This window comes from Pezoporus occidentalis, unplaced genomic scaffold, assembly GCF_034315485.1.
Source record: "Pezoporus occidentalis ecotype Australia unplaced genomic scaffold, CSIRO_AGI_Poc_V1 ctg168, whole genome shotgun sequence".
In the NCBI taxonomy this organism is placed as follows: domain Eukaryota; kingdom Metazoa; phylum Chordata; class Aves; order Psittaciformes; family Psittacidae; genus Pezoporus; species Pezoporus occidentalis.
The window spans coordinates 796,867-821,620 of record NW_026913510.1 but is presented as its reverse complement, the minus strand read 5'-3'; the positions used below and the strand labels follow the sequence as shown (position 1 = coordinate 821,620).

The window sequence follows — 24,754 nt, the reverse complement described above, 5'->3', positions numbered from 1 at the left end:
GTCCCCCTGCCTGTGGCAGGGGGTTGGAACTGGATGATCTCTAAAGGCCCCTACCAGCCCAAACCATTCTGTGGTTTCAGACCTTTCAGATCCTCTCTATACTTGCTTTTTTAGCATGGTCTCTCTATTTCTCTTTTTTCTTTCTTTCTCTTTTGCAACGTTTTTGCTTTGCTACAGTTTCTCATTTCTTAGGGGTGCTTTTTTCTCTTGTTAATGTCTAGTTTGACACCCCAGTTATACCAATTTATATGACATCCAGTTTCCCATTAGCTGTAGTACAAGAAAGTAAAGGGACAAACACTTTGTTCTTATGTATGAATTCACAGATTTCAGTCTCTGTTGTCTAAGGGTTCTGTAATGACTGCTTCATGTTTTCTATTCAGGTATCAAGTGGTTTAATAGCACGGTGAATGCCTGTACCACTGTGTGTATGGTAAAGAGATACTGTTCTGTGACTGCATTCAAAACAGAATGTCAGCTGCCTAAGCGTAAAATGCTTGCTACCATGTTGTATTTTCCTCTGCATGTGCAGATGCAATCCAGTGATGCTTGTACTTAGGGATCAGTAATGCAGAGCATCTCCTGTGAAGTGAGAAGAGTTTTCCCTCTTAATAAGAACACAAATACTGGCCACTTAGTTCTTCTAAAGCTAATCTCATCAGGCTAGAACAGATACATCAGATGGAGAAGTCTAACAAGAGACTGGAAGATAATTGGAGAAATAACCTTTAAAATGAAAGACCTGGTTTTAATGCTTTTACAGTCTTTTTATACCTGAAAATATGTATATGTGATAAAGAGGAGATCCTAAGAAAGAAAACAAATAAGTGTTTTTTCTTCCATTTTATTTATAGGTACTAAATGAAGCAGTGGGTGCACTGATGTATCACACTATAACTTTAACACGAGAAGACCTGGAGAAATTTAAAGCACTTCGAATAATTGTCCGAATTGGCAGTGGTTTTGATAATATTGACATCAAATCTGCTGGAGATTTAGGTATGACTGTTAAAGACATTATTTTACATGTTATGCTTGCCTCCAGAAATCTGATAGCGTCTGAGTCTTTGCATTAATGTTTTCTGTATATTTTATGCTAACATAGTATGTAAGCTGTATAATTTTCTCATCAAAGTGTTGCAAAATCATTATGGAGATACTAGCATTAGTTAATTAAGTGATAATATTAACAGCTTTGCGACAGGATGGCAATCAGCCTGTTCAATATAAACTCAAGTAGTATGGGAATAATTTTTCAGCTCTATCTTTTTCACCCTGGTTGTATATTTTAACTACATATGCTGTAATCTAATCACAAAATACAGTTCCCTCAGCATGGCATACTACTACTACTGTTTGAATAAAAAATGAGGGTCATTATCAGCTGTCTGAGACTTATTTATGATGCATGAGATTGAGTACGAAACCACTCCATAAAGTAGAAATATTGATTTTATAGGAGAATTAGTTGTTGCTACCTCAGAATGAATTCAGATACTGGAGCTTTGAGGAGATGGTGCTTGGTGTTTCACTGTAAAAAAGCAACAATCTGATTTGTACTTTTCTTACTTAAGGTAAACCATCTCTTAGCTATAGTCTCCAGGTCAGACTACCACTATGTTTTCTTTGTTTCTTTTCTAAGGTTGAGGTGACCAAGTATGTTTCCCATTATGCTCTGGGAAGATATTGGAGGTATTTATTTCAATGGGACAGTGGGTAGTCCTAATAATAACGTTGTTATAGTGAGGAGATGTAGTACGATCTGTTTATCAGTAAATGATAGTAAAATAATCAGCTGGTTTTAATGGTTGTGTAGTTTGCTCAGCATGCAGAGGCTAACAACTTCTTTGTGAGTTTCTATGAAGAACAGACCAAGTCCAAAAGTCTGCAAGGCTGTGTTCCTGCATACTGTAAATAGTGCCACAGTTAGACATGTGCATTGTGAGCTCTAGAAAACACATATATACATAGAGATTGGCCTGGGGTAAAATCCTAGATCAAAAGCCAAAATCTAGGTACATATCAAAGGCCCTGACCAGCCCGATTTATGTGGAGCATCTCTTGTAAGAGGAAAAGCTTTGCAGGTTTGTGGGCTTGTTTCTGCAAGTTTCCATGCTGGACTGTAACCCAAGCTTATAATTCAAATGCATCCACATAAGGCTTCAAGCCAGAGTACAGCAGATTTGGGAAATTCTCATTTGTCTGAAATGCTAAATGGCCACATTCCTAATGATTCAGTTCCTATGTTGCGATTAGACTGAGTTATGCAGTTGGAATCCATCTTGATTGTGCATTCCAGTATTTATGAAAAATAATTGTCCTCTATCAGAAGCCAGCAAATGCTGGAATTTTTACAGTGTAAAAGGTCTCATTTTAATAGTTAGGGTGAAATGCTTGGAATTAAACAGTAACTCACCTCAAGAGGGACAAATCACTTTCCATTTGTTGAACCTAATGCAAATAATATGCATCTCAAGGAGGTAATATGAGAGTTAATTGCTCCTTTAAAAAGCTTTGATTCACTTTTGAAATACAGTGTATAGACCACAAAGTCTGACACATTCCTGAGCTTCCATAGTAACTTTTTGAGTTATTTGTCATAGAGCTGCCTCACGGGGTTGTTACCAACTTTTGCTGTGAAGTATTAGTCTCATGTTAGTGCTTTTACTCTTCTTAAAATGCATGAAAACATATTTCTTGGATAAAAACTTTACGATCTGGTCTGCTTTTTCTCCACTTTATTAATTGTTGACTGGAAAGTATGTACAAGTTGTGAGTGTAGCTGGATGCGAATGAAGTGGGAGTCAGGGTGATGCCCACTGGCTCCTGCATTTTCCAGCATTTCAGCACTGAACCTCTGCACAAGATCACTGAAAGTGGTGTGAAAAGGGGAAAGGGAAGGGACCATAGGAGTGATGGACATGCGATAGGAGTGTGCTGTCCTTTCCCCTGTGAAATGTCTTTTCATATCCTTGCCCCTCTTTTGATACTCTCTTTGGTTTACCATGCTTCTGCCTTTCAGAAGTAAGCTGGTTTTAAAGCTAGGGGCCAGAGGGAAAAAGAAATTCCTACGGTTTAGGAGAGAAATTACTTGACTTTTGTTCCTCAAGTCTCGTAAGAAAACCTGTTAGGGAGGAAGGTGTCCAGTGAATTCAGTTATTTATTTCCCTTCCCAAATATGTAATATAACTCTTTAAGCTCTCTTTAAAGCATTATTTTGTTGATGCCAGCTATCAGGAGACATGCTTATTAAATTTGTTTTGCCATCTAAAACCTGCATTTTTCCTCCATGGAAAAGACTTTTTGTATAAACAAATGCAGCTGTTTCATACAATGCACTTAAAGGGTTGCTACTCTTCAGTCTTGCACTTTTCCCCCCACTCGTGGTTTTTTCCCTGGTCAAAGAAAAACTGGTGAGTTTTCATGCTACCATTGATGTTAGCACGATGGCAAGATTAATATTCCATCAAATGATGCTGGTTTGTCTTGGTTTCTAAGTCTAAGAGCAGTGACTCAGCAGACACTGTATCTCCACAGCAGAGGAAAGAAAAACAGTTCTGCATGTTCTGCATGTTGTTTTTTACCGATGTAAAGCAAGCTGTAAAAAAGTACTGGGCAGCAGACTGAAGGCATTTGAATGTAAAACATAGATAAATATGGTATGAGCTTATTATTTGTCAGATTACTGTTATTATTATTATTGAAGAGAACGTGTTCTTCCTTGCTTCATAAGCTATACTGGCGTTAGCAGAAGACTCATTGAATATTTATTTATGTAAAAACCCGAACAACTAGAAAGTGAAAACTGTATTAGGGTGTTTTTTAGGATACAAAACACTTTTTTTCTCCACCATGAAATTACACTGCTTGTGATCTCAGTCAGCAGAACTGAGAGACAAACATTTGTGGGAGCTGCTGATTAGAGAGAGAACATGTAGGAAATAGAGTAAAGAGAAAGAAGTCAGAAAGGACACAAACTCTGAAGTAACCATTTTGCTTAAGTGCCCTGTATTGAGTACTGGAAGGTAAAAAGCAGAATGGTGTAACTTGCATGCAGGTACAATCCTGATGTGTTTTTTGAAATGAAAAATACTTGAGTGCCTAATGACAGTTAGGTGGATTATCTCCTTAATTTGAGAGACCGGGAAAGGACCTGGATTCTGTTTGGTGTGATTGTGCAAACCCGTTTCCAACACAAAACAAATTGTCCCTCCCTGTGTCATGATTACCCATACGTGAATTGGAAATACTAAGAGTCATCCTGTGAGGTCTTTATAAGAATAGCTGTCATGATGATTTTATATTCTTTAGAACTTGTATAGATACTTAAGGTGTCTTGTATAGTTAGATACTGTAACAATGACCGTTAACCTCACTTTTGAGCGCAAGGCAGACTTCTCTTTGCTGTCCAAAACACCTAATTCAGTGTGCATGTAAAACACCAAGACTTGCATTGTAAACTTGTCTGACATCTTTAGTATTGCCTTTTGTGGTTTCAGTGGTCTGCTTAGTGTTTGCCTTAGTTTGAAAACACAAGAAATAGTAATAGAAAAATCAGAAAAAAAATATGTTTGTGTGTATTTGTCAACTGTTATGTCAAGTATTCTGTCTGCCATTACAGTCAGAAACCTAGTATTTGGGCAAAATTAAATCTGTAAATTTAAATCTCATACTTCTGAATTTGCTGTTCAATATGAAAAAGTAAGGAATGTTTGGCAACTGGTATCCTTTTCCCCCACTCTTTGCAGGGATCGCAGTGTGTAATGTGCCAGCTGCCTCTGTAGAAGAAACAGCAGATTCTACCATGTGCCACATTCTGAACCTGTACAGGCGAACCACCTGGCTACACCAGGCCTTGCGAGAAGGCACGAGAGTACAGAGCGTTGAACAGATTCGGGAAGTGGCTTCTGGAGCTGCCAGGATCAGAGGGGAGACCTTGGGCATTATTGGATTAGGTAAGTTGGCTTGAGTGGTGGTTTAATACTCCTCACCTTTCACTGCTTTAAACAAAATGAAGAAGATTTGAGCTATAAAAACTGAACACTTAGTTCATTCATTTCCATGTCAGCCATTCCTGGAGTTTATATATCTCAAATATATGTCCCTTAGACATCATTTCCCTCAGAAAAACTGAACTTAGTTGCTGATAATCTCTAAGTAATTCTTTGAATTTCCATACAGCTTTCTGTTGTTGTATTCGCTGATGTGAGGCACACTTGTTTAAGAGGAGACACCATCAATTCCCTTTTCCAGGACAAGGATCCTGCTGCTTCAGCCTGGTGTCACTGGTGTCAATGTATATGTTTTATTTCTAGTCTGCTGTCATATCTGGTTTTGTTTCTGCTTTTTTCCTTATACTGTTTTTAACATATCTGAAAAGCCTTTGCTGCAGTAACAGCCTGCAGAGCAGTTCTTTCATGTGTGTGGTTGAGCTGCATCTGAAATTGTATTTCAGCTCGAATGAGAGGAAAAAAATATGCAAGAAAGTTTGAAATGTTTCCAGACCTAATAAAATCACCTACTTACCTCTCTGAATGGCCCTAAATGTGTTTCAGCATCTAACAGATGGACAGGCTTACTTGAGATGAATTAATTACTGTCTGTTTCAGAAGTAGGGAAGAAAAACAAGCAAGTCAGTTTCTATATAAAAATTATTCAGTCATGTGCTTGTCTTACCAGAGATCTGATAGACTGTGGATGTAATTGCTGTGGTATTCATCCACAGGAATTAATAATACAACTTTGACAACAAGGCATCACACTTAAATGACTTTTCCAGTTACACGTTGCTGTCAAATAACTCAAGCTACAAACTCTTTACTTGTGGAAGCTGAAAATAGACTGGAGTTACATAGTACTCATTTAAATGAGTATGCAACACACCAGAAACATCTTCACAGTCAAAAGAATTGCCTTCAAAATATGACTTTCAAGAAGTTAGTCACGAAGTTGCTTTCTCAAATCTATACCCGTGTAATTATGCACCTCATTGAAACACACAGTGATCATTGCACTCACAGTCATAGCATCTGTACATAAATAATAGACAATCACCTGCAGTGTTTAAAAATGGAAATGCATACCTCTTTTTTGAAGCCCAAACCTTGGCTCACATCCTCTGTGCACATTTGCTGGAGGTGGCTGTCCTGTTGGCATTCCTTCTTTTTTTTCCCATATTGCACAGATTCCAGACTGAGATTAGAAAAAAATATCATTGGTTATTGATTTCCTTAAGTGAATTTTGTGTGTGTTGCTTTTCAGTGACTGACTGAAAACTACAGAGAAATTAAGGGATAATCAGATTGCCAATATGTGCATAAAGCGACATAAAATGCTAGGTTTGGGGTTTAGTTTTAAAAAGCAAGCTCTTTGGGTGCATCATTAAATATAAATCATGTTTTAAGTATATTAAAAGGCTAGAAAAATCTGATTGTAAAGGTGCACATCTGTCACAGTTATTAACCGTTTTATCTAGCCATTTACTGTTTCTATGTCTCTTCCTACACTAGAATATTAATAATTTCAGGGAAAATTAAGTTTTAAAGTCAGTTTGGAAAACTTCCACTGTTTCTTTTTGTGCATGCATGTGAATAGGCACAACATTTTAATACTGACCTGTTCTCACAAACTGCTATATGTTAATGAAGGACAAGAATGTGGACTTAGAAGATACAGAAGTAGAGCTGTACTAGGCTTTACGTTTGAGCACTTCAGGCACTTGGACTGTGATACACTCTTTTCTATTATAGATCATTGCAAGAGGCTTCCTGTCTCTAGTTTCAGACTAAAATGTGTATTTACAACCACCTTCAAAAGGCTGTTGCCCTTAGGTCATATTTCTCTACTAGAGGCCTCTTCCTATGTCTGTCGTTTTGCCTCAGTTTATTACTTTGTTATTTAGACATGTCAACGTCAGAAGTGATGCACCACTGAGAGGCTGAGAAGTGAATGTATTGCACACAAAATTAATGATTCTCGTCATCTCTTACTAAGGCCCTTTCTCTAGTTCTCGGCAGCGTCGCTGTTTCTGTGCTTTCTCGTTAATGTGTGTCTGAGATCATCTCGTATCTCAACCACAGCTACGTTTCTCTATTTTTGTCTTGAAATCGTGGTCTCTTCAGCAGTGGGTTGCTTAAATTTATCACTTTGCTGCTGTAAATGCTAACTCCAGACCTTCTTCACGTCTGTTCCTGGGCTTTTCTCTCATTTTGCCAAAGAGAAACACTCTAGCTCTTGCCTGTCTCTGTGCTAGGGAAGGACATAGTCATTCCCTCCAAACCTTCAGCTACTCACTTCCTTATCCACTGGTCTAGCCAAGTTTCATGACTCACTTGCCTTCTTCTTGCCATCACCCACTCTCTTTTCTTTGCCTTCTCGCATGCATATTCCTGCTTTGACACTTGGTCTGTCCTGCTTAATCCTATTACTCTATGCTTCTCTTTTAAAGTTAACCCCATCTCTCGTCCTCTGCTTATGTTGAGCTTGAAGATAAGCAGAGACTCAACAACATAATACCTCCTTCATCTGCTTGTAGGATACCATCCATCATTGTTTTGTTGTTTGGTTAGCCTCTGAGCTCCTTAGGGCAGAGCCTGTGTTTCTTTCTGTCATTATGAAGTGTGTGATTCTTTGAGCCTTACATAAATAATAATATCACATCATTGAACGGCTGTCTTTGTCACTTTAAATCTTTATTACTATCCAGTGTCCTATATTTCAAGTGATGCATCGCAAGTGTGGATAATAAGCCCTGCATTGAGGGGGGGGGAAGCTACCTTTTCACCTTATATCTAGATATTTAGTGTTTTTCTTTCAAAAGGAGAATATTTATGAGCAGCCTGTAAGAACCTGGATGATAGGTACCTGGAACTGGTTCTTCTGTAATGATGATTTTATAGCAGTGAAGGCACTGAAGTCACACTCCCTTCCTTTTCCTTCCCAGTTACAAATGCTGGTGACTAATAGCTAATGCATTTCCTCACTCAAGAGAGGTGAAATTCCTCCAAGTACATCTGTCTCCACAGTGCAACGAATGTCATTGCTCAGTTTGTCTTTCCTCACCTGCTCTGTTCCCTCAATAGTCCCACGTTAAACTAGATGTTGGACAAAATACCAGTCTGCATTTTCAGGCAATATTAAGGCTTGAGAGTTGGGTGGTATTACTATGCAATAAATGATGTACTCTTAGCGGTCTCACTAGCTCTGTTAATGTGCTCAGCAGGAAATACAGCAAAATTGCTCTCTCCACATTTCAGAGTTCTCCAAGAGGGAGGAAAAATTACCCAGATTCTCCATTACTGTTGCATAGGCAGGAAAGAGCTGCTAAGTGAAAGCACTTTTTCCTTCCATGGAAGTGTGCAGGCAGGTCATCAGCATTTCCACAGTATCAAGGGAATTTTGTGGAACTTTGTAATACCAGCATGAGATGCACATTCTTTGACAAAGAGCGGAGCAGGGGTCATTTTCAGCTGCAGCTACTGTACTGTCACCCTCAAATCAGGTCATTGGCAAGGTGAGGGTCAGAGGCACCTACAAACAGTTAGACTTGGGGCAGATGGGTTGGATTGTTACAGGAGACCCAGGCATTTTTCAGTCTCTCTTCACACTTCTGTGATTGGAATGATGCATGGGCTTTGCTAGGACTTTGTGGCTTTGAAGCCTGTGCTTGTGTTCCTGTCTGCTTCTTTTTCCAGTTGTTTGCCATATTTTCTACATTCTTCCCACACTGCAGACTAAAAAATTAAATTAATGTTGTAAACTTCAGAATTTACATTTGCTGGAAGCAGCCATGACTGTTCATAGCAATTGTAAGTGCTTGTAAGACAGACTTGTCCTGCAGGTGGGATGCTTTGTGTGCTGTTCTGTTGTTCTTGATGTGCTGAGGTAGCTTTTGAGCCCTTCTTAATGCCTGAGAGAGTTCTGTAGCTTTTCAGGAAAGGAAAAAAAAGTGTTGTAGGTTCGTGGTTGTCCTGTCTTGTCTGACTGTAGTTTAAAGAGGAATAGGCAAATAACACGTGCCCACCTATGTATTTTTATGATGACTACGACCAAATATGAATTGCCAGTTGCAGAAGAGTTTTATCCCATAAAGTAATTGTAATAGGACAGTTCTGGCATGTGGTTTCTGAGTGTTTCAGAAGGAAAGCTTGTGCAACTAAAGTCTTTGCTTTATTAGCCTGGTTGCAATGAATAGAAAGTGTAACTTTAACTGGAGAGTCTGTTGTAAGAGATTTCACTGTTGTGAATCTCCTCAGGTATTAGTGTTGTAAAGAGTGTAAAGAAGAACAGACAACAGTGTTGCATGTGAAAAATGAATGGAGCTGCAGTAAAAGCTATATGTTTTGTTTTATAAAACAGTTTACAGTTGTGTGATTGATTCCTTGAGCTGTGAACATGCCAAAAGTCTGGAAAGTAATACAGTGTTTGTGCTGAAAATGGTCTCATTCAAGTTTATAAAAACCAGGTTGGAAAGCAAACAAATAAACACAAGTATTGAAATAAAAGATTTTGAAGAGTATTTTAACTTGGTGTCCTCAAAGAAAGCAGAGAGCCCCCATCAGATTGACATACTGCTTAATATTCCAAGCACATTAGTCAGTAAGCACTGCAGAACTGCTGTGTTCAGGTTAAATGATCAACAAAAAACCTTTCTTCCCGTGGTTTCTTAAGTGTATTCAAGGAGAAACTGAAAACCAGAGGGAAATCCCTTCAAGCACAATTGGAAAGAGATGGGATTTCCCTCTCTTGATTCAATTTTGAACAAATGTGGATGTTATAAAAGAAAGCTTGTTGACTTTTTATTTTTCAAGTGAGATGTGATTATTATGCTGTGTTGAATTATGCTTTTGAAGTGTCTTTATCTAACGTTTGTAATACTCTAAACTGAGTATCTAGTGTGTAGACTTCTGACCTGAAAAGTATGTTAGCTCTAGTTCTTCAGTACCCTTGCTCACTGGATGTACTCACTTTTCCTGCCCTCTGTGTTTTACTGGTAGTCAAGGGAATATACACACCTCCTGATGGCATGTGGTATTGAGTCATGCCCATACAGCAGTTTCAGGCACAACTCTGAAATATGACAGTAAGGAAAGTGGAACAGAGGAAAACAAAGGCCAATGTGAATAGCAAATGATACCCCACTACTGTTCAACTAGGAGCCATATGAGGGACTGTATTTATTCATCATTTAGGTAGATGGATACAGTATTTTTTAAAGCCTTAGATGACAGGATTCTTGTAGGCATTTTAATGCTGAAAGGGTGTTACTCAAAATGAAAGAAAATATTAGTTCAGAAAGGAGATTGCACACATTGAGAATGGTTGAGCTTCAGATTAAACAAATTCTCTTTTATTGCATCCATTTTTGAGGATTAATTTTATAGCTTTTTATTAAAGCCAGCTGGTCTGACATGGTAAGGATAAGTCCTTGGCAGGCTGGGTTCACAAGCAGTAGTGTTTTACCATAAACAGGCCCAGCAGGCAAGCCCTTGTATTACACAGATTATTGCAGATTACGTGTCATCTTCTGGCATTTCACATCTCCAGTTGCAGAAGGTGCTTTGTTTTGAACAGGGTAGTGTGAAACAGCCCAGATGTAATGTTTCTGATTTCACTGATGATTTCAAGTGGGATGGGAGCCACCTCATTTTTATCATCTTCCAGTTACTGTGCAAAACAGTATGGTTTGGTACCAGCATTTGCAGTGGGAAGGAGGAGGCTACCTTACACCAGCTGTTTCACATCTGTTCTCATTGCATGTTTATCTTGTTCCAGGGCGTGTTGGGCAAGCAGTAGCGCTACGTGCCAAAGCCTTTGGCTTCAGTGTGCTTTTCTATGACCCATACCTCTCAGATGGCATGGAGCGTGCTCTGGGACTGCAGCGGGTGAGCACTTTGCAGGACCTGCTGTTCCACAGTGACTGTGTTACCCTGCACTGCAACTTGAATGAACACAATCATCATCTTATCAATGACTTCACCATAAAGCAGGTAATAATCTCTGTGGGCGCCCTCTGTACCAGTGCTGGTTGCTGACACTGTGTAGAATTTATTTGCTTAAACAGGCAGATAGTAATTTGAAAGAAATTTCTTTCCCTTTTGCTGCTCAGATCAAGCAGGTTTATAACAGATGAGGGAATAGATGGTGGCTCATTTATTGTTGCTTTTATTGTCTTTTTTGCTTAGTAACATCGCGTTGTGGAAATAATTTGCTCTTCTTAATGTTGCTCAGATTGCATTTATGTAAAAGCACTTTTTCCATGTCTTGTAGTAGCTACTTCTTTTACCTTTTACAGGTAGCAATTCTGCCTTTCACTCATGATCCTCAGTTTGAGTTCTTAGATGCAATTTAAAGATTATGACTAAATGGCTCCCCCCTGTGCTCAGTCCTGATGCTCACAGAGCACTTCATGGATGGATTGCATTTGCAGCATTGCATTACTTGGAAAGATAATGTTTCTTGGAATTAGTACTAATCTCTCTCCCAAGTTTTAGGTAATAGTAAAATAATTTCAAAACCTAGATGTAGTAACTGCTGCATTATTGCCTAATTTCGTAGTAAGCTTTTTCATTAAATGTCTAGCTTCTGACTCCAGTCTCAGTGTAGGTAACAAATACAGTGCTGAGATGTCAGAATGTAGATATATATAGTGTATAGGAAAGAAACTCTTAAGATACAGTAGTTGATCTTGCTGTTGTTTATGTATGCAGTATTTGTATGTGTTGGTAACAGTGACAGTTGCACTCTTGCAGTAAAATCATTGCTTAGCTTCTGACAAATAGTTTGTACTTACTGTTCTTGAACTTAAGACAACTGAAGCAGTTACTGAACATGTTCCACAGTTATGTAGGATCATGGCATAAAACTGTTAATATAACACATTTCTTGATTGAGAGTTTAGGGATTTCGCAGGTCCATCCCAACATAAAATCAGGGTTTGAGTTTTAAAATATTAAGAAGTTTAATATACAGATCTCTAAGAGAACTGAGTTTTGTCACCCTGCCCTGAACACTTTTCTTTGTTGTGTGCTCAAGTACATTTAATGGTTATTACATGGTTAGATGTCTTTGCAAGCAGACATCTAGGGCCAAACAGAGCCACCTTGCATTCAGAGGAGCTGTCTGGAAGCTTAGCAGTGGTTGCTCATTATACAGCCAACTGTGAAACTTGGGCCAGTGGATCACAGGAAGTTTTTGAGTGGATGTGGATAAGCACGATGAGCTTTGTAGAGGGCTCAGTGCGTTAATCAGTGAAACAGACAAAACCTGTTAAGACTGAGAGATACCATCTGAAATTCAATGCGTATCATACAGTCTGTACCAGAAGGGATGTCTTAAGCATTTATGTTGCTATCTGTTATCCTTTGTGATTAAAGCAAGGTTTAAAATGTTAGGAGATAGTTCTTGCTTTGGATAAAAGTTGGGTGACGCAGTCTGTATTATAGCAACTGGCATGAAAACCACTGAATTATAACACCTCTGACTGCTTAGTTTGTGTAGAGCAGATCTTCTGTATTTGCATGAAAAAATGCAGAGTAGCTTTTTTAGGCTGACAGGTGTGAATTTAAACAGTATTCCATGCTGCTTTCATCCAATATTTCATGCTCATGTAATAACCAATTTTGAAACAAAGTGGAGAGAAGTATGATGCATCTCATTTCACTACAGTCTCACCATGAGTTTTGTTTAGAGTCTGAAATTACATAACCTTAAAATGTCTTTGAAAGTTTGGTGTCGGTCTTGTCTTCCAGTAGCTTTTCCCTTTAATTAGTCAGCATCCTGTCTAGCCGTGCTGCTTGGCCTTGTAGCCCCAGAGTAGCTCAGAGAAGTGCTTCAGGCTTGTGTTTATTGAACCCATGGTAATCAAGTGCTCTGAAGAGGAGCAGAGGTCAGTTTTAGTTTTACAGATTTAAGAAAAAGACTGCAGTTTGAACACAATATGTTATTAAAGCAGCGATGCAAGTTTAGCGTAGGTGAATTAACAGCCATCAGCAGTTCTGGCCAGTTCTTTCAAGCTTCCACTTATTGTTAAGGGTCAGCTCTAGCTGCATCCACCCTTAAAGTCTATCATGAGTCACCCAATTCATTCCCATTAGAATGTATGTATGCAGCTATGCTCTGTTTGATTTGGACTTGCCTTCAGAGTTTTGTAAATAGTCCTAAAATGAAAACTCAAGTGAGGTTATTAAGACTGGACAGAAAAGTTTAGCAGGTTTCACCTTGATTAAAAGTTTCAAGTCCTTCAAAGGGCGTATAAATACACTCAGCTATACTTAAATCTTCCATTTGCGGGAGCACAGAAATAGCAAGTGTGTATGAGCTCCCACCAGCCTGTATGGCATGTCTGCACAGCGGGTGTGATTGTCACTTGGGTGAGCCCTCCTGTGCTAGTGCTGATCTAGTTCTCACAGCTGACTTAAGTAGTGGAGATGCAGTGATGGTTCCCATCAGGAACGTCTTGTTACTAGACCAACTTAAGATCATGCCCCCATTTCTTCATTGTTCTACTTCCCAAGTTAATGAACATAAAACTGAAAGAAGTATCCCTTAGTTCTGCTCCTGGAAGTGGACTTTAGGTTTGCTATACAGTCTAATAGAGGGTTCTCCTGTAAGCCCTAAGAGCCTGCAAATGGAGAGAGGCAGGGCCACGCTAAACCTAGTGAGTAAAATATGATGGTTTTTTTTTCTAATCACCTTACTGTGAGCATATACATGTTAATTGTTTAATATTTCCTATGATCTCGTGTAAAAAAAAATCTCGCAGCTGACTTTAATCCAAACCTTTTTCATGAATTTGGCATTTCGAATCAGTCTTTCAGAGCGAGGATCCATTTACATAAGCTTTAGTCTGATGTGTAGGTTTCAAGTAGTTGACTCAATGTCAAAATGTTTCGGGTTTCCTGTTCTTATGGTGAAAGATGGTGTCAGTACAAAATGAGATTTTTATCATTCATCTTCACCATGGTTCCCGCTCATCATATGCTTACATCCATGCACAGAAACGCTTCTGCGATCAGAAGCTCTGTTTGAGACAGCTGGTGAAAGACACAAAGTATTAGGGTGGCTGGCAGCAGGAGGTAGTAACTTACTTTATTTCTGTCCCATCTCTCTTATTTAAACTGCCACTTTGTTTTCAAGTTGTGGATATATTATGGTGTAAATTCTTGTAGTTCTCCCCACATAGCATCATCGATAATGCTAATCTGCACAATGCACAGCGCAGCTTCTCTCCTGGGCACACAGTGTTCTCAACCAAATTCATTTTCATGCCTTTTAATTGAATAATATGAGAATTCTTTAGACCTTTATTTGAAAAGCCTCACAGGGAGGAGGAAGCCGAAGTAACAAAAATAAATAAAACATAGATCTGCAGTGTTTTGCCAACTAAAGGGAAAAGTGTTTGAAAATCCAAAACCATTGATTTTTCTGAAAAATTCATATAGGGTTTTATTTGTGTTGGGAGTTGCAAGCTGAATACCACAGAATATGACTTTGTTTAAATGTGCTGTAGTTTCTGTCTCATGCAATTTCACAGTGAAATCAAAAGGCATAAAATGATCTGTCACTTTCATATGCACAGTGGTATCTTTTGATCATGTTACTGCACAATATCTGAAACAACGCTTCTATTAAAAGACACTGCTTACAAGAAACAAGGTTATTAAGTGCTGTGAAATAGCATTTTATGTTAGAAGCATCAGATTTTGTGGTACTTTTCAATGGAAAGGGAAGACAACTGTTACAGGTTAAACCAGCTGAATAGCCTTTGTTGTAATGGATGCTTCTTTTGAGTAAAAAAAAATAATGCCACAACGATTTTATTTCATTTATTTTTATTTCATCATTCTTGTTTTTAACTTTCCCTAGATGAGACAAGGGGCTTTCCTGGTCAACACAGCTCGAGGTGGGTTAGTAGACGAAAAAGCACTTGCACAGGCCCTGAAGGAAGGAAGGATACGAGGGGCAGCCTTAGATGTACATGAGTCAGAACCATTCAGGTGCTTTTCCTTTTCTTTTCTTTTTATTTTGTTCACTTTCTTATTTTTAAGTCTTAGTGCATGATACAATCAACAGCAACAAGTAAACTGAGTTTTCCCTTCATTTGATAGCTAAATACTCCTTAGTAAAGCAACATGAATCTGTGCAGCACTGGACATGCAAATGTAGATGGAGCTTTTGTATGTGATCAGAAGTGAAAAAAGTGACATCCAAGATTTAATTCCTTTCCTTAAAAATAAATAAATGAAAATCCAGTGGGTTTATTTAGCAGAAATAGCAGGAACTTGGGCTCAGATCCTCGACATGACTTTGTGTTATGCCTCTGAGGGGAGTCCTCTTTTGTCATTGATAGAGCTCTGGAGGCAGCTAACACTGATGTCTGAACACTCTTTCAGAGGCAGAGTTGAGATGTGGTGTGAGAAATAACTACTTTATGACACCTTTCTGGAGGAAAAGACATGCTTTTGTCCAGATTCCCTCTGCAGGAAAGCCATACATGGCAAAAAAAAAGTTAAGAGAAAGATGTTCAGATTGCAGGTTTTGTTTTGGTTTACCTTTTATCAGGGGAGCTGTAACTCTGCTGTCATTAGCAGAGCTGGTAGCAGAACCCTTAGTTTTTGGATGACACTGAGAAGTCCAGCATTTTAGGCAGAAATATACCACCCTCCAAAGTGGTGTTGGTCTTACAGTATCAGCAACAGAAATGTGCCTGTTTGATACGTCCTTGAGTCTTGAAACTGACTTGTGAGTTATGAGACTGCTGTAGCTTGGTGCTTGCATGCGACAAGCCTTTTGTAGTTGTTCAGTCTGGGCAGAGAGAAATGTTAATTTTAACTGGAACAATCCACAGAAGTTTTTTGAAGAGGAACAGATTCAGGACTTGAGGGCAGGTTATGAGGAGTGGAGAGAGGACAGTCCCTTCTATTAGGGCAACATGCTTTAAAAAAACAGAATAGCATCCTTTTAGGTAGAATTTTGATATCTACTGAGACACAGTGCCGCATCACAAATATTTAATTTTATTTATGCATACCCTGCCTTCATTTACTTCAGAATGTAGTCATTACAATGCAGTAGTGCTGTGCAAAGCCATAGTCTAACAGCTCAAGGGACTTTCAGCCACATACATTCTTACCAATTCAGATCTCTGATCCGCACAAGCAGAACGTTGCAGCTATAGGAAGCCCCATTTACTGCATGGAGATGCCATCTGCAGAGATTCAGTTGCAGGATTACAGCCACAATTTCCTTTGGCTTCAGTGCTGCATGTCTATCTGGTCGCAGCATGCAACTCTGTATTCAAGAGTTTTGCCAGATACTCTGATGTTTATTGAGCTACAGATGAAATCTATCATTTTATGAATCATGACCAACTCTGGAAGCACGCTTTTGTCTTAAAATATTTGTTCTTCTGTTGTTACAGTTGACTGTAAAGATTATTAAAACTGGAAATAAACAGGAGGAGCAAGTTTCCATTATTTTCAGTTTCTTTACTGTGTATCTGTAATGGCACTTTTACACAGATTCATTGCTTTCCCTGAAAACTAATCTGTAAAGTGAATTTCCTTCTTTTTCTGTGGAGCTTCTATAAAGGAGCAGGAAAGAAAAAATAGTTGAAAGTAACTATCCAAGTGGATCTTAGGAGAACAGAGCAACTGTGCTGAAATGGACAAATGGAGTGGCATCCTGAATTGATTTCGGGTCTTGCTTTATGCATATTTCTGTATCAGAACTGGAGTGGCAGTGGCTGTAGATAGCAGTAAGTGCATTGGACAGAAGCTAATGTTGCTGCTATACTTAGGTTGTACCCTTTGAGTCTATGAGAGGTGATTATTCCTTATTTATAACATGAATAGTGTATTAAATTAACTGACTTAAAACCAAACCCAACAAAGAATAGAAATGCAGTTCTTTTCTGTTGTAGAAATTAATCTCTGTATGTACAAATCTGTCTGGATCCTTCCTCTTATCCCCCCATTTTTTTTTTTGTCATTTGATCTTGTTTTAAATCTTCATTTAGCTTTAGTCAGGGCCCCTTGAAGGATGCACCAAACCTGATCTGTACGCCGCATGCAGCCTGGTATAGTGAACAAGCCTCAATTGAGATGCGGGAGGAAGCAGCACGGGAGATCCGAAGGGCGATCACAGGTACTAACTCACCTTATTGGCTCTTTCAGTGTGTGTTTATTTTTAACAAACTTCCTCATTCCTGAAGGGTACTGAAATGAACCAGCCTTAGGGATTTTTTTACCACTTACAGTGTTTGGAATGTAAAAATGAGCAGGTATACCAAGTCTGTTCTCAGAACTGGAGCAGATTATTTTGGAGGTTCATTGCAGTTGCAAAGAGAAGGCAGGCACTGTAAAACAAGTACTTTTTCCATGTAACAGAAATGTACTTATACATGAAAAATCCACTTTTGGGGTTGTTTCTTGTTACATGTAAATATTAGCTATTGATGGGTTTGACCACAAGTCATCCAGGTCTTGCTGGTATATTTCATAGGTTTTCCTATATGCCCTCTTAGACTTGTCATGAACAGTTCTGTCTCCTTTACTCTTTCTTTTTGGCTTTTTTGTATTTTCTAAAGTTCATTCAGATTTGCTTTGGAGGACAGTCTGGAATGTCAGTGTTTTTAAGGCTGTAATGTTCAGAGATAAAGCATCTAGAGCTTCATGCTGTTTCCACTAATGCTTATATCTCGACAACATGTTCTCTATGCCAAAGAAAAGTTTTCAGTGTTTCGTTGGGAGGGTACTCTGGTTTGGATGTTCTTCTCTTTAAAGCATTGCTAAAGACGTCTGGCATTTTAAAGGGCAGAGTCCCTTTGTTATATAACTACCATGTAATTGTAAACTGTTCACATAAGAGAAAACAGTTATGTCTTGAATATGCACTGCTAATAAATAAAATGAGAAGAGTGAGCCATTTGGCATTGGTTTGAATCCCTTGTAGCCTAAAATAAAAGGAAGGATTTTCATACTGGAAAATGAGTCATTAAGCACTAATGTTCTCTCTTTAGTAGGACTTTGCTGTTTCCCCCTTGGCAATATACACTGAATGCTCTGCAGACATGAAGGGCCATCTGTGTCACCTTGAGAGTAGTTTGGTGCCAGCACATTGCTCTGCTATACAAAAAGCACTAACAGTAGCCTTTCCTTGTGCCTAAAGAGGCTGGGCAGTTTTGTTTTATGTATAGCCTGTGCAGAAAGAAGACTTTTCCAACCCTAACCATTCTATGATTCTCCTCTGGATGGTAATTAAAGGCACCTCTTAAGCTCCAGATCTGAATAGCCCTTTACAGGACTATTTGTCTCTGGTTTAGAGGTAACCTAAAGAGCCCAACCATCCCTTTGCTGGAACTGGTCCTTGCGCTTATACTTCAGAAGTGCTCTAGTCATGCATTTATTAAATTGTTGTGTAACTATCACCAGTGCCCCATTAGCTCTGGGAAAGATTGCACAGACCAGCAAACGATACATACTTGGGTGATGATTGATGTGCAAACAAGCATTAATAGGCTACAATCTGAAAACTGAATAAGAGTCAGCTATATGGAGCTAGTTTTATGTGAAGTACTGCGCAATAGCCCAAACATATGTGCCTAGGAAGGCAGTTGTATTTTCCTTAAGCGTGTGATTGTGCTATCAGCAATCTGTATCACTGATTTGTATTGAAGCTGTCAGCACTTCAGTGTTTGCACATGGTTTGTAATAAGATCAAACTGAGACCAACATTAGGGAGGCGAGAATTACGTTGAATTACGGTGAAACAAATGTAGGAAAGATACAGGAAGTATGGGATGAAGCTGGACATGTGAAAGCCATAGGGAGGACAGAAGAGAGAGAGCGTAGAGGGAGAAACTAATTGAAAAAAGGTGTATAGTGAAGGAAAGCAGGCTATGGCTATCATCTGATGATACAGATATTAAGTGTTATATTACGATATTCTACTGTTACCAAAAAGTCAATTATATTCTGATGTATAAAATAAAAATAATAAGCAGAGATTGAATATCTTTAAATACATTTTTGAACATGAAAACATTCAAAGTATTAAATAAGGAGAACCACTGAAAACAGTAATGGAAGAAATGGGAAAACAAGCATGGCGAAAGACTGTTATTAGGAGGAGACTAGTAGGACATGCCTACAGAAGTAAGCAAAATGAAGAATAGGAGGGGCAAGGTGGAAGATGTGAATGGAGTTTAAAAATACTTGGGTAAACAGCAGCAAAAGAAAGGTAGTATTTAAATTTATGGATGATTTTGGCAGAAGTTTAGCTGGATGTGTATTGCAGCTACATTTAGAAGAAGATTTCTAATCAGGATAACGGTAGGAATTCACCTATAATGAAGCATGTACCTCATCTTGCCTGATACTGAGCTAAGAAGCCTGTGCATAGAAGTGGGAAGCTTCAGTGGCATAAGCATAAGTCATGGAGTAACAAGTATTTGATGGTATCCACTAGACAAAAAGCAATTTTGTGAAGAGGCTTTTTTAGAGCCCCATTATGGCCAGGCTGATGGATAGAAAGAGCAGGCAAAGAGTAGCAAAGTTCTCTGTCAAATTTCCAGTAAGAAGTTGAAGACAAAAAGCCTGAATTCCTTAAGGATGGGGCATGGTTAGTTTTTGAAAGCATTTATGGAGTACTGTTGCCAACAGAAGCAGAGGTGGAGCTTATTTCTACATCTGTGCAGTGAGATTAAACTTTAAAAGACACTTTAAAACAGATGTCAGAACACAACCCTCTGTTCATCTCCCATTGAAATAGGTGGAAGTACTCCTGTTGCCGTGAAGAAAATGTGTGTCATATCTACTCAGGTTTTTCAGGGCTGGGGATAGCTCTACAAAGGCTTGTTCAGTATGTGCTGAATCAGGATGACAGATTTTCCAGTGTCTTAACACTTCATTTATACTTCAGAGGTTAAGCAGAAGTGTTGAAGAAACAGAGAATAGTCTAGCATAGTTTCGGTTTTTTGCTGGAATGAAATAGATGGTTGAGGATTAAAACGCTGTAGTAAATAAATGTGAAGAGCAATTGACATGAAGAAGGGAAATATCAGGGAGTACAGGAAAAAAGTCAGTCATATTAGGTTTAAGGCAAAATTCCATTCAGTATCCTGCATTCTTCAATCATAGAATCTCAGAATCATAGAATCGTTAGGGTTGGAAAGGACCTTAACTTCATCCAGTCCCAACCCCCTGCCGTGGGCAGGCACACGTTGCCCTAGATCATGTCACCCAAGGCTCTGTCCAACCTGGCCTTGAACACTGGCACAGAGGGAGCATTTACCATGTCTTTGGGCAGCTTGTTCAGTGCCTCAGTAAGTGTTTCTTATCACTGTTACATACTGAGTGAAAAGGAGGAAAGTGAAGTTAAAGACAGAGCAGGAGGGTACATTACTAAATTTTAATGGCTGTCATGCTCTATATTCAAGTTTTATCTTTGAAAACATAAATCTTTGATTATGGTTTTACTGAGACCCTGTATACAAAAAGAAAAGGAGAAATAAAAATCACACAGAGCATTTTAACCATTATTAACTAAGTCCCAGACAAAGGGGACCAATGAGGATCAAAAATAAGCTCTTAGTGCAATTGTATGTGTTGATTTAAATATGTAAATATTTATGAATATTTTAACATAGACACATTCAGAGCATAAGGCATACAATTTTATGGTTTTTTATTTCCTCTCCCTCGCTTCATCCTAGGTCGTATTCCCGACAGTCTGAAAAACTGTGTTAACAAAGATCACTTGACTGCAGCTACACATTGGGCCAGCATGGATCCCGGAGTTGTTCATCCAGAGCTTAATGGTGCTGCATACAGGTAAGCAGGCTGCAGGTGTAAAAGAAAGAACCTCCTTAATTCAGAGGTAGGTTTTGAAGAATAAATAAAAGACCTTCCTGTTAATAAAGGAAATGGTTTTGGATTAGGCTTCAGCTATATTGTTTTCGTAACTGTTGCATTCAGGAGAATTGATCTCATTTTGCTGGTTGAAGTCAGGCAGTGCACAACTATGTTTCCTTTTCTCATCTTTATTTTGTGTGGTTAGTAATAGCTGAAAAATACAGTTTTTTGTATATTCACTTAAAACTGTTCCGGTCATTTCCAGTGAGTGCAGTGGAAGTTTATGTTCCTTTTGCTGAAGGTAGTGATGCAGCAGGAGGTTACAAAAAGGCTTTCAATAATAAACTATTGTTACGTGGTTTTGTTGGCTCCAGACACAAGAGAGAACAACTAACTCATTAGTGAATAAAGTGCATTAGCCTGTGGTGATTATGAAAAGATGCTTAAAACAGTGCTTTCTAAGTTACATGTTTAATTTTTAAGCAAAAGCATTTCAGGGGCTCGATCTGTGTATTCTCAATCAACTGTGAAAGCAGCTCTTAATAATTAATAGAAAAGGGCAATATTTTACATCTAATATGTGTGGTCCTTAGTTACTTTGTTTGCTTGAGTCTTTCCTGACCTTTTATCCCTAGCAGCTGTTCCAGCAGCAGATTTTTCCTAGTAGCCAGCTTCATGCAGTTTTTATTTATGAAAAATGTCTGCAATTTTTATCTTTCACTATGGTATTTACTCATAAGTAGGATGAAAGTAGCTGAAAAAGCTACAAACAGCTGCTTCCTTCAGTGCCCTGAGGGAAGGAACAGTGCAGTCCTTTGATGATTTTTTTTATGCCTCTTTGTCCTAATCTCTCCACTGTCCTTCTTCATACATCTTTGTCCTTCTTTAGGAGAGCTACTGCATACCTTCAGTAGATACAGGAGGGGGGTTTTGTGTTACCCCGTTTGGGAACCCAGCAGTGCACTGCTGAGAAGTGAAGCAAAGCTCTTGTGTCTCAGTCTCATCTGTCTGACAGTCTCATCTGAAAGCGATGGAGAGATGATGGGGGGGAGCATCATCACCCCCTGCCATAATCTCCTTATCAGTAGCCAGAAGTGCACCAAAGGGAAGGAATAACTGATTTGGCCAACATGTGTGTATTTCACATCATGGCAGGATGTTTACTTCTGGAAAAAGTGCCAGGCCAGTAGCCCTAAATACCTGAAGAAGGATGTTCTTACTTACTTAAATGAAAGCTACAGGCACATGTGTTCTTCTCCACACAGCGTGTGGCTTTGTTGACTTCAGTTTGGAGTACATAGGTATAGCTGAATGCAGTTGAGATTTAAAGGCAGGTATTGCTGAACTGGGGGTAGTAACTCCAACCCTGTCGTGGCAGTTGTTGGCAGGGCTGCATGCCCAAATAAAAGGCAGTTGTTTGTTCTCATTTGGGGGGGGGTTATAAGTCCAGCAGAAGCAAGCTTCACAGCTAGAAATTGATTTTAACTTAGGAATGGTTAATGATTTGCATGGTAAAGACCATATGTATTTAATTTAAGCAGGATAAACGTAGAGTGGAACGCCTTTTTTTTAGGCATTGTTTTGGTCAGTTTTTTCAATAGAGAAAATCATAAATTCTGACTTCATAGTTGTTTTAAATGCAAAGTAAAACTATTTTTTTTGGCATTTGTACAGAGTAGTCATACAACAAATAATAAAAGCTGTTTTTTGGAGGGGTGGTAGAATAGTGTTTAAGTATGGGTGAAGGCATTTATTTTTTCATGTAGTATAAAATATGCAGAACTTGAAGCTTAGGCTATGAAGAAACTGGCTTCTGTAGCAATTGCTGATGGTTAATTCCTGCCTGGATTAAGTACAGAATTTGAGTTGATGGTTCAAAACATATTTTTTTATCCTTTGTTTCCAGTCTCAGATTATGTTCATCTTACTGAGCTCTGGAGTCTCTCACAGGCAGTATGGTGTTTCAGATGTGGTAATAACTGTATCATAGTCATGTAATTGCATTAGAAGATAAGACCTGGGATAATAATTTATATGGTAAAAAATGCAAATAGCTCTTTCGGTGAACTTAAACTGATGAGGGTATTTTATTCTAGGTGTATCATTCACTTGTATTTTGATGTAGGACAGGACACTTAAATTATCAGATATTATCACAAGCGAAGAACATGGAGCATTCATCAGCAGAATATAATCTGGATCATCTGAATATCATTGTATTCTGTGGAAAACAAAAGCATTTACTGTGTGAAATGCAAGACACCCTATCAACACAAAAGGTCAGGCGAATGGGACCTGTCCCATGAGTAAACATTAATGATATTCCTGAGAAGGAGCTATTTGTAGTAGTCTCAGTGAAGCAGCGTAATACACCCTGGCTTTGTGTTCTTACTGTGTATTTGTTACTGAGCTGCCTGGTAAATAACCCCATGCTATTTCCTGCGTCACAGAGCATGCAGGTTACAGGCAAAGTGAAATTTGACAGCCAGCAAACAGTGATTGTGCAGTTTATAGACACGTTGACGTATCTTTCTGCCTTCTAACAGGTAGAAGATGAGAATATTAGGTACTGAAGAGGTGCTTGGATGAGAATAGTCAGATGTTGGTAATTTGGGAGTTATTTCATGTAGTGTGTTTCACTGATGATTTTCAGTCTGTAACGTAAGATACAGCACGCACTTCAAGCTGGTTTGGGACAGACTCAGTTTCTTGCATAGAGCTTAATGTAGTTCATGGTGCTTCTGTAGTTTAAACAAATACAGGAGATTAACATAGAAACTGGTTACCTTTTAGGTGTAATTAAGAGGGCTACTGCATTTTTCTTCCTACATTAAGAAGAATGTGTGGGGGAAGGCAAAGTGTGAAGTAGTAGTGGAGGAGGTGAAACTGATCTCTCACTTCTGATTTCACAAAAATTTAATGCAGTGGATATTTTACCTGGGAAACATTTCAACTTCCTGCTGCCAGAGGAGGAAGATTGGGAGCAACTTTATGAAGTGCTGGAGGGAATCTGTTTGCTGGTTAAGAATAGAAAAGCAATAAATAGCAGCTTAAAGAAAGGCTCTGTAGGATAGAAATGCCCACGTGTAGAGGCTGCTGAGTTTATACTTCTTCCTTTCAGAGACAGGATTTAAACAAAACTGATGATTAAATTAAAAAGGGACAAAAATTATGAAATGAGAATGGCAAATAGGATTAAGAGTTGTCAAGCAAAATACAGTGTCTGCAGGGGGTATGTTATCTGTAATTTGGCTGCTGCCACTGTGTAGCTTTAGGACAAGGAAAATGTAGGGCTTTTTCAGTGTTACTGAAGGTCTGTAGGAAGCCTGTGTCTGAAGAGAGATGCTGGCAAATAGAATCAAAATTACTATAACTTGGTGTGCAAGGGGAATAGTTTTATATACAGAAGGAATATTTGGAGTCAAAGGAGAATTACAGATGTGTAGTTTGAACCGGTTAATGTGCTTACAAGGTAACTGTTAATGCTCCTGATTCAGCACTGTCCATTTTCATGAGGGAAGGTTCTGACTTCTTTCTGAAGAAAAGGCAGTTGCAAAACTTGCTCTCTCCTTGATTCCTCCGAGCTCCAGTGTGCTGATGCTCAGGAGTATGTTGTTAGAAAGCAGAGATTCTGTATTGGAAACAGTTGCTGTGTTGGGCTTTTACATGGAGGTTTTTTCCATGTTGTGTTGCTTTTTTTTGCAGAGTACCTAGGCTTACAGATAAGCTGTTTCAAACTTAAATATGGATAAATAACACCCAGTCTGAAAGTTTTCCTAGGAATTGAGGCAAATTTGATTAATAAGATTCAAATTGAGATACTGAAACAAGCAACTAATTCCATTAGCAACCGCAAATTAATTCTGAGGAACCTCTCTGGAGGAGGAAATAGCATAGGAAGC

General features: G+C 38.7%; 1 protein-coding gene and 1 long non-coding RNA gene across 10 annotated transcripts in view; one reads left to right on the top strand and one right to left on the bottom strand.

Annotated features, from left to right (window-relative positions):
* The window catches only part of LOC134161009 (uncharacterized), a 379,533-nt gene that overhangs the window by 345,275 nt on the left and 9,504 nt on the right, over positions 1–24,754 (bottom strand). The window lies entirely within an intron of this gene.
* CTBP1 (C-terminal binding protein 1) overlaps positions 1–24,754 on the top strand; it is a 249,659-nt gene that overhangs the window by 221,868 nt on the left and 3,037 nt on the right. For all 9 annotated transcript variants that reach the window (XM_062613506.1, XM_062613509.1, XM_062613504.1 and 6 more), the window contains 6 exons: positions 855–999; positions 4,749–4,955; positions 10,774–10,988; positions 14,866–14,996; positions 17,018–17,145; positions 20,714–20,831. In XM_062613506.1, the coding sequence (XP_062469490.1) occupies positions 855–999; positions 4,749–4,955; positions 10,774–10,988; positions 14,866–14,996; positions 17,018–17,145; positions 20,714–20,831 (944 nt within the window). The remainder of the gene's footprint in view (positions 1–854; positions 1,000–4,748; positions 4,956–10,773; positions 10,989–14,865; positions 14,997–17,017; positions 17,146–20,713; positions 20,832–24,754) is intronic.